The sequence below is a fragment of the Neomonachus schauinslandi genome, chromosome 12 (genome assembly GCF_002201575.2).
Source record: "Neomonachus schauinslandi chromosome 12, ASM220157v2, whole genome shotgun sequence".
In the NCBI taxonomy this organism is placed as follows: Eukaryota; Metazoa; Chordata; class Mammalia; order Carnivora; family Phocidae; genus Neomonachus; species Neomonachus schauinslandi.
In genome coordinates, this window is record NC_058414.1 from 71,490,005 (window position 1) to 71,500,782 (window position 10,778).

At 38.2% G+C, this 10,778-nt stretch overlaps 1 protein-coding gene across 1 annotated transcript in view; it reads left to right on the plus strand.

Moving 5' to 3' along the window:
• Positions 1–5,852, plus strand: part of MDFIC (MyoD family inhibitor domain containing) — an 88,667-nt gene extending 82,815 nt beyond the window's left edge. Inside the window, exon 4 of the mRNA XM_021699310.2 lies at positions 3,107–5,852. Within this exon, the coding sequence (XP_021554985.1) occupies positions 3,107–3,354 (248 nt within the window). The 3' untranslated portion in view covers positions 3,355–5,852. The remainder of the gene's footprint in view (positions 1–3,106) is intronic.
• The last annotated feature ends 4,926 nt before the right edge of the window (positions 5,853–10,778 follow it).

Sequence of the window (10,778 nt, forward strand, 5' to 3'; positions counted from 1 at the left end):
ATAAAATATTTAAAAAAAAATAGCGATGAAAACGTCTTCTCTCCTAAGGTAACATATTCCTTAATTCTGAAAACAGCCAATAAATAATTTTCCTTCATTAACACTAGGCTTCCCATTCTATGAAAAACAACCACTCATACCTATTCTAGAAATCACATTTTGGAAAAAAAAAAATCACATCGTGTTATAGAAGATAGGCTAGAAAGGAGTGTTCGATCTATTGACAGCTAAGAACTTGTCTTTTTCATTTTGTTTACTAAAAATAGTTTAATGGACTTAAATTAATCTGTGAATCTTGTTGGCTAAAAGTAGGAGTTTGGACAGATCCTGCTCTGGATTTAGGGCTCCTCCTTTCTGTATGACAACTGTCGCTATCTAAAATCTGGAAGAGCTTTTTTTTTTTTTTTTTTAAGATTTTATTTATTTATTTGACAGAGACACAGCGAGAGAGGGAACACAAGCAGGGGGAGTGAGAGAGGGAGAAGCAGGCTTCCCGCCGAGCAGGGAGCCAGCCCGATGCAGGGCTCGATCCCAGGACCCTGGGATCATGACCTGAGCAGAAGGCAGACGCTTAACGACTGAGCCACCCAGGCGCCCCTGGAAGAGCTTTTAATTTCCAATGAATAGCTAGGTCCTCTTGAGTGGGGATGAGCTGTTTAGTTTGGAGCGTCACTCCCGTCCCTTTTTATCTTGAGGGCTGTTGATGTCTTAACAATCACATTCAGTCTCTCCCCTCCTGATTATTGGTTTCTTCTTCCTTTCTGTGTATAGGCATGGCTGGGGTCCCTTCTTCTGAATCAGACATTAAAACTTTGTATTTCATTCTGCTACCAAATCCTGTTAATGCCTCCTCAGCCATGTAATCAATCACGGGCCTCTAGCTAACTGCAAGATTTGATTTGGATTTCTTTTTATTACTTTAAACTCTCAAGGTCTAAAAATTAACTCATCTATCTCGTTATTTTAACCTAAGAAAAGCCACATATTGAGAGCAAACAGTCATTTTTGAGAAAGGACTGGTATCTTGAATATATGAAGAACTTTTACAAATCAGTAAGAAAACAAAACATAACTAGAAAAATGAGGGGGGAACATGAATGGCCTAAACACCTGTTTCAAAGAAGAAGAAACCCGAAAAGATATCTAGACTTACTAGTGAAGACATAAATGCAAAGTAAAACCACCATGAGATGCCCTTTCACACTCAACTAACTGGCATTTATGGAAGTAGGACAGTCTCCAAGATTGGTGAGGTTGTGGGTATTGAGCATTCTCAAACTTGGTTGGGGGCTGAGGGGAGTAAAATTTGGAGCAATGGCTTTGGAAACAAGTTTGCATATCCTGTGAGCCAACAGTTCTGCTAGTGACCTGGCACGTGAGCTCTAGGATACTTGCACAAAACTGTTCCAAACACTACTATTTGGAATGGCAAAAATACTGGAAATGACAAATATATTCATAAATAGTATGGATTAATTATGGTATATTTAATCAACTGGGATACTCTACACCTGGAAAATAAGTGAACTTAGCAACACGAATCATTGAGGGTAAATTAACAGCATTGAGCAAAAAAAATGCTACTCACAGGAATTCCTCAGGTACCCTTTTTCTTTCTGATAGGTTATTGAGGGATGTTTCCACATTCACTATTGTGAAAAGTAAGGGAAAGATTCAGTCAAAATTCAAGACATTGATTATATTTTGGGAGAGGAAACTTTGCTTAGGAAGGGACCAAAGGAGCCTTCAAAGATGTAAGCTTCTCCTTCTAAGGCTGGGTGGGATGGCCATTCTTTCCCCCCTTGAAACTGATAGATCCAATACAGATAGTTCTGAGTATGATGTGTTCTATGATTAATATATAAAGAATCTTATGTTCAAGAAGATTCTTAGGGCTTTAGGAGTACTCCATTAAATGTTCTTCAACATCAAGTGAGTTTTTCTAGATTCCCCTTTCAGCCTTGAAATAGAAGCATTCCCTAGTGAAGTAGAAAGCTGGGCGCCTGGGTGGCTCAGTTGGTTAAGCGACTGCCTTCGGCTCAGGTCATGATCCTGGAGTCCTGGGATCGAGTCCCGCATCGGGCTCCCTGCTCGGCAGGGAGTCTGCTTCTCCCTCTGACCCTCCCCCCTCTCATGTGCTCTCTCTCTCATTCTCTCTGTCAAATAAATAAATAAAATCTTAAAAAAAAAAAAGAAAGTTAAGGTCACATGTGTCAGAACTAGTTGATACTCGTCTGTCTCTGAAGGCATATTGAACAGAACTGCCTATCTGGCAGGTAACTCTATTTTCTTCATATGATAATAAATCTAGCTCTTTGTAACAGGATCTTTATAACAATTACCTTACAAACCATGATGACAGTATAACCCTGGAGAAGTTCGGTAATATACTGAATGTATCATACTGAATATTTCTTCCTTCCAGTTTGGAGCAGGTGGGTGGAGCCGTCAGGTGTCTATTTCTAAAGGACTTCAGTGTCACAGAAGTGTTGAGCCTGTGCGATGGAGAGCAGTAGGATATAGGGAAGATGGGTAAGAGGCACAGTAGAACCTAGGATGAAGACCGCTGCACAGCATGTGCGAATAACCTAAAATCTCAGCCACGTGCACATACCTGTACACACACAACCATCACCTATTCGGTCGGTTGGTTGGCTGGTTGTTTCCTGAATGCAATACCCGCTTCTAAAGATTGCTCTTCTAAAATGTAAGTTTCTTTGTGAGCTCCCAGCCCACAGGAAGACTTCTTTTTTTTTTTTTTAATATTTTATATATTTATTTGTCAGAGAGAGAGCACGAGCATGGGCACAAGCACAAGCAGGGGGAGTGGCAGACAGAGGGAGAAGTTGGCTCCCTGCTGAGCAAGGAGCCCGATGTGGGACTCGATCCCAGGACCCTGGGATCCTGACCTGAGCCAAAGGCAGACGCTTAACCAACTGAGCCAGCCAGGTGTCCCCCACAGGAAGACTTCTAAGACCGCATGGCATGGGGTTCTGGATTAGTTTGATCAATTCTTATCATTCAGTCCATTGAGGATTTCTCTATTTGTGTTCATTTTTTTTTTCCCCCCCCTCACTACGGGGTCTCTTCCCAACTGAAAATGCAGATTGCTGTGTCCACTGTATCCTGGCATGCTTGTTCTGTGAATTCCTCACCCTCTGCAATATCGTGCTGGGCCAGGCCCCCTGTGGCAGCTGCACCTCCGAAACCTGTTGCTGCTGCTGTGGAGACGAAATGGGGGAGGACTGTAACTGCCCCTGTGACACGGATTGTGGCATCGTGGATGCCTGTTGTGAATCATCGGACTGTTTGGAAATCTGTATGGAATGCTGTGGAATTTGTTTTCCTTCGTAGGTATTTATCTTCTGTTTGTGTTAAAACTGGAGTGTTGTAAAATTTTTCTTTGGCGGGGGGCAGAAAAGCACATGGTAAGATTCTCATGAAGCAACCCTTTATTTGCACTGTTAACTCATTATTTCAAGAAATCTCTGCAAGCCTGTTTCTCTCTAACCGAATCTACGTGGTTTAATATGTGAAATTTTAACTACTTTTAAACTTAATAAGTTACAATGACTGAGGGACATTTTGAACCCTCCCCCCCCCCAAAAAAAAAAAAAAAAACCTAAATGTCTCCTCCTTTTTATGCATGTTTCTGTTTCTTTTAACCATTCTTAGGAGCCTCTTGCTCCAAATGTATTATTTCTCTGTGGGTATTTAAAACAGACAATTTAGTTTTGATGTCTATCTGTTCATGGTTCAAAGTAAGCATCCCTTCTTTTAAAGTGAACTTTGGGAAACAAACCCACACCATAGCTGGGGACCCAGGGTTCAGTTCTGTGCTGGATTCTCCCTTTCTCCCCTTGTTCATCAGACATTGAGCACCTACTGTGTGTAATGGCCTGCTCAGATGCAGAGACGAATGCCACTGAACTCCCATCCAGAGGAGTATACAGTTTAGCAGAGGAAAGAGACCTGTCAAGTACAAACCCCATTCCTCAAGGCATACTGAAGTGAGGATTATGACGGGGACAGAGGGAGAGGGAGAGAGAGAGAGAGACTAAAAAGGCTCTAGGAATACACAGAAAAGAATAGCTCTTGCCTACTGGAATATGCACAAAGCTTCAAGGAGAAGGTAGCATTTCAGGAGGCTTTTAGGATGAGTGATCCATCTATGGCTTAGATGAATTAGATTTAGTGAGACCAAGCTTTAGGTGGGGAGCCTGAACTGTGTGTGCCCTTAAGCCATTAAAAGAAAAATGCCTTAAGTATGTATTTTCTTTAGTTGCAGGAATACAGTGGTTTTTTTTGGTTGAAAACTATAAAATTTAACTAAAAATATGCAGTTTTTTACACATCATTTCAATGTTATGATAAAATTTTTGATAAGAATATAATGCTTTATTAAAATAGCTCTATTTTATAAAGAATGTGGAATACTTTTGACAAAATGCGTTTAAATTAAGTGATTTTTTAACTATTAAAATCTCAGTATTCTGATTTTGATTTATTCAAAAATGTTTTGTTTTGGGGGTTTTTTTTGAGAGCTTTCAGTCTTTTGTAGGAGGCGGAGGCTGTTTGTTTTGCTTCGTAACTGATGTTTTATAAACGTGGCTCATCTTAAATGTAAATAAACCCTTTCTTCCAGTGCAGTGGGACATCCACTACTGTGACCAGATTTCAGTATTGCAATTTTATGTTAAATTAAACCAACACTGCAGGTTATCAAGATGCTGCAAGTGTAAAGAAATAGTCTCATAATCGACTTAACATATAGTTAGTAAGACATAGACACTTTGTGTGGCCCAGATGAAAGTGGGAGTAAATTTCCCTACTGTGTGCTCTCCTACTAAGTCTGCTCTTCCCAGAATTGTAGTTTGGTTTGATTTAATGTAATTCCTTGTAGAAATTCTGGAAGGATACTTTTGGATTAATAGTTATTTTTAGTTCTTCCAGATGAAATTCAAATTGGTAGTGAAAACAAATTCATATTTGTAGGAAGCCTTTGGCAAACCTAAGCCTTTTAAGAAAGGTTTTAAACCTAAAGCATAGGAATGTCACCTCTGGTTTTTCCTTTGAGATAAAACCTAGCTTCTACTTCCGTCATTACTTTTAAAGGACTTAAAGGAAAAAAAAAAGCAAACTCCTGAATCCCCTTTTCAGTGCTTTGTGCATGTACACACACACACCCTTTAAATTGTTGGGTTTAAATAGAATTATAGGAAACCACTGTCTTTCTCTTGTCTAAAGAGTGTCTTTGTTACATTAAATATAAGAACATCTTTGTACTATTTCATAGTAACCAGAATCTGAATATTTACCTATACCCAAAGTTAACTTATGCGTATCTATTAGGATAGAGGAATATCATCTGTGTATTGACATATAAAGCCTTTTAATGACCTGGAATTGTTAAAATGTGTCACTTTTTATCTTGCAAGATTTTTCAACCAAGTGGTTTGTCTAATATTTAAATATATTCTGCCACTATTTGCAATGAAAATATTAGCACTTTTAAAGTAATGTTTCTCCATAACAGAGAACATTAATTATAGAATTTTTTCATATTTATATTCACAGTACTTTTCCTCTGTTGTCTACTCTAGTCATTCCATAAAGTATCTCGTATAATTTTAAAAAATGAAAAAAACCAAAGTAGGAAAATGTGAAAATAGTTTCAGTATATATTAGAATTTCTGTATGTAAAATGTTTTGTTGAATTACATGGCCATGATGACTAAGTGCTACAGTTTACAGTTATAGATTTGGTCTCTTTTTAAATGTGGAAACTTTACCTTTAATATTTTTAAACTGGACCTGTATTATCCTGAATACATTATTTTGAAATAAAAAAATGTTCTCTATTGTGCTTTAGCTTATTTTCTACCTAACTGATACATTGGTATTTGAATGAATTTGACTGTCATTTAAAACTTGAGGCTTTTTTGTCTTGTTACTTCCCTCTCTAAAGATTTCCTAATTTCCCTGGGCGCCTGGGTGGCTCAGTCGTTAAGCGTCTGCCTTCGGCTCAGGTCATGATCCCAGGGTCCTGGGATCGAGTCCCACATCGGGCTCCCTGCTCGGCGGGAAGCCTGCTTCTCCCTCTCCCACTCCCCCTGCTTGTGTTCCTGCTCTCGCTATCTCTCTCTCTGTCAAATAAATAAATAAAATCTTAAAAAAAAAAAAAAAAAGATTTCCTAATTTCCTTACGTAAATCACATGACTCATGCCCCTAAATGAACTATGAAAGATTCAGATCCATTTATACTGCAAATCATAGTTAGTATAGGAGTTTAAAACATAGTCTTAACTAAAGGGTTTTTAGAAGTTGGGAGATGATAATTCCAAAGGAAGTAAATGGAAACAAAGGTAATTCTATTTTTAATACATATACTGAGATTAAACAGAAAAAAAATCTATGAACTCAGGTATTAGATTTAATGAATTTCATCCAAAAGTTCAATCATCAGAAGTATTTTCATCTCGGGTTTTTAGTGGTGCAATTTTTACACCAACAAACAATAACTTGACATAGTTCGTAGCCTTTTGCAAAGGAATAAAAGCATGTTGAGCAGGGAACCAAAAGATCTCATTATAGGATGAAGCCAAGCCATATTAAAGCTTGTGCACTAGTAATGTTTTATAGTTAGTATTTAACCCCTCCAAAATCACTTTAGTTAGAAGGCTTTTTATTTAGGAATATAATTTTATTTTTATATTCTTATAGTCTATCAACTATATCCTTTTTCCTCACCTAAAGTAGTCAGGATTTCTCTGAACAGTTCAAGGAGTAACCAAGGCAACCTTATGTAATAATTTTCCATTCTTTACCCATACAACCTCTATCAGTGCCCTAGATTCTAATGTTATAAATGTCAAAGTCACTGCCTAACATAAATAAGACTGGAGTCTTGAGTCTGTGGCTTGCCTTCTGGAATTCCAGTTTAAATGCTAGATTTACCCAACCACCTAATGAATAAGTTTATTTATTAATGAGATTATTTTTCAAATTATTCAAGACCTTTATGCCCTTTCCAATTACTTGTGATTTGTAGGCCTGCAGGTTTATTACATCTAATCTGACAGGCAAGATAAAATTTCATCAAATACTACACTATCCATTTTTCTTTTCCTTTTACACTAATGTAGTAAAGCATACCATTTTTTTTTTTTATAGATTTTACTTATTTGACAGAGAGTGCGCACACCAGCAGGGGGGAGGGGCAGAGGGAGAGGGAAAAGCAGATACCCCACTGAGCAGGGAGCCCGATGTGGGGCTCGATCCCAGAACCCCAGGATCATGACCTGAGCCAAAGGCAGACGCTTAACAACTGAGCCACCCAGGTACCCCTAAATCATACCATTTTTGTTTTAAATAGTGGTTAAGATATTGATAGGGCTTACTCCACACTTACTGTTTACATTTTTTTGATCAAGCGTTTTTACAAGGGAGTCAGTCCCTTTAACCTTTCCTCTCCATGCCCCACTATTACCAATAAATTTCTAGTGTGCCCATTTTCTCAAGGTACCTCAACGGAGTCGGGACCCTCTTGCAGTTTCAACCTAGGTAAGAAGTTTGGCACCTCTCGTGAGAAACTGTTAGTGTTTACTTGCTTATTTAATATTAGAGATTTTGTGGAAGGGGGTATGGAGATGGGAGAACATTACGATGCAGCCCTAAAGTGGAGGGTGGTTTTTGCAAAAACGATCAGTGGTGACTAAATCCAAAATTCCCAACAATGACTGCTCCCTCGACCGTAAAAGGGCTGTGAATCAAAATACATTGTAAATGTTCAAATTTTAATGGAGTCAGTATAGCTCCTAAGCTGCCAAATGTCAACATGAGTAGTTTCCTGCCTTCATACTGAACTGTGGCCACTAGTTCTGGTTCCATTGTTTGTCTGTTATTTATGCCCTCGAGCCCTCACCTCGGTGCTTGCTAAAACAGAGTGCTGCACTCAGTTGTGAGGTGACCGGGAAGAAATCACGGTAGATAACCATCCTTTGACACATTACCGACATGGGGTATAGATAATATGTGTTAAAGACAAAGTGTAGCTTTGCAATTAAGTGCTCACTTCCAGGCAGGGCTTTGTGTGAGGTTCGGTGGAGAATGTAATTATTAGGAAAATAGTAAAAAGCAAATTCAAACAAATTCTAAGTTTAGCTTGAAAAATTGAAAAGGTTCTTAAGTTCTGTCTGATGCATAAAGGGGTAGAAGCAAAAGAATTACGTTCCAAAGCCAAGAAAGAGGGTGTATAAAAGCAGCTGATCCACTTGACATAGTTCATAGCCTTTTGCAAAGGAATAAAAGCCTGTTGAGCAGGGAACCAAAAGATCTCATTATAGGATGAAGCCAAGCCATATTAAAGCTTGTGCACTAGTAACTATGTCTAAAAACAGCCTGCTGTTTTATATTGAACCAATACATTTCTTAACTTGGTAGGTTGCAGTGTAAAGATGTACAGAGCCTGTCTGCTGGATGCTATGCCAATTACAGATGTGGCGGAGTGGTGTCAAACACCTACAAATAGTTAGGATCTTAAGCAATCTTAGAGTGAAACAAAAGAAGTTTTAAAATGTCATCTCAAAACCTAGAAAGCGCAGTTCATCATGTGTGTCTGACTCTTAGACAGTCTTGAGATCACCTTTATTATATAATTTAATGTGGACGTCATATGATCCCTCAATCAGAATGCACAATTCTTTCAAGGACATGAATAGTGCCTGAGAGATAAGGAGAATATCTTCTAAAAGTAACACCTTCAGATGACAAGGCATCTGTGATCAGCTCTGCAGGAAGGGCGTTTTATTGGTGTTGAGGCGAAGGAGGAGGGAAATACCCACGAATACATATTCTATTAGATTTTCTTAGATCATCAGAAAGAATAATTGGGCATATTTACACAATTACATTTTAGTAAACTGTGATGCCAGCTTAATGAGAATACATATCCTGGTAAAAGTACATTAAATGGCAATCCAAAAGCAATTTGGCTGCTGGGGACATTATTTTTTTTATCTAATTATTCACAAATTAATGAATAAAATTAAATTCCAATCACTGAAGAAAATGAAGCAATGGTGAGAATCAGAACTACAGATTAGTTAAAGCAAAAATATGCAATGCATAACAGAATTAAAGCATTTCTTTTACTCAAACTCGGGTGCTTAAAAAAGAACAAATCCATCATCTTGAAATTTGACTTGTAGCTTGACATTAAAAATAATATGAGTAGAATTTTCAGTGGGGTAAGCACAAAACTAGTTCAAGTTCTGTCACTCTCAATTACTGTACTCAGGTGGTGTGCCCATTAAAATTCCCACTTGTGGGTTCCGCTCACTATGCAAATGGGGTCATTACCTGGAGAATTTAATTGGTTATGACACTGGGAGTAGGACTTTCCTTTCAAAATAAACCCACTTACACACATTTTCACTAGAAATATGATTGTTATATATACTTTGGATTGTTTTGCTCTATCAATATTTACTAAAATTAGACTCCCTTTGCTTACGTATTCCTTATGAGTAATTCACAGTGGATCCAAATTACTTTGTGGATATGGTTTTGTCTGTGACACTACTTAGAATGACTCTTTTGTAGATCATATTGCTTCTCACAATATCAAATGAGTCTCTGTATTGGTCACCCCACCCCTCATGTGGGTGGGTCCATTTCCAGTAAAGGTTTTTATCTTTCCATAGTACACATCTTCTCTTTCATCAGCGTTCTAAATACTTGATTTGAGGGGATTCTTCCCTTTTTCTCCTTTTTCTGTCACTTTAAAGAAATGTACAGTTAAAGCCTTAACCTGCCCTCTTGGATGTATAAAACACATACTGTTTATGTAATACAGAACGTATAATAATACATATGGCCGAGGAACCGAATCTGTACCACTTGCAAGGCCCTTACGTTCACCGAGGAGTCTGGGCGGAGGACAGAAGTTATTTCTCAGAAATGGTTCCAGAGACACACTTCCACCAAGAGCCACTAGACGACTGAATTTATTTATTTGTATTTAAGATTTTTATTTGTAAGTAATCTCCACACCCAACGTGGGGCTCGAACTCACCACCCCGAGATCAAGAGTTGCACGCTCCACCGACTGAGCCAGCCAGGCGCCCCTAGACCACTGAATTTAAAGAGAACAAACAGCAAGTAGGTGTGAAAAGTGCAGCTCTTCACACACCTATCATCTGTTCTCATTGTGGCGATTTCAACTGGAGAAAACCTGAGTTTATAGCTACCTAGTAAGGATATTAATAATGGCCAGAATTTACAACAAATCCTGAAATGACAGCATAGTTTCGTGGATGTAATATTAAACTGGGCATCCAGGAATTTAGTTGCCAGGGTGAACTTGAAGTAGGAACAGGATTGTTGTAAGTATTAATGATAGAATCTCAGGGAACCACTAACAGTTCCCTGAAAGAGCAGGGCCAGGCTGTCCAAATTTTTATCACCGCACCAAGTTGTAAAAGCCAAGATTTTATCACTGGCTTATCTGGACCTAAAGAGAAGATTTTTTTTCCTTTAATGTAAAAAAGAATATTCTAAAATGAGAAAAAATAATTCCAAAGATGATAGAAGCAGAAATAGTACACATTCATAACTGGACCATTGGGCAGGATTTTTAACATCTGTAACTATGGGAAATTTCCCACAGAATATCAAATATGGATCCAAGTCTCTGACATTAATTTTTCTATGATATTTCTAATTGTGCCCAGAGGATAAGGAGTTGGCGCATCCAATAAATATAATCATTTGCATG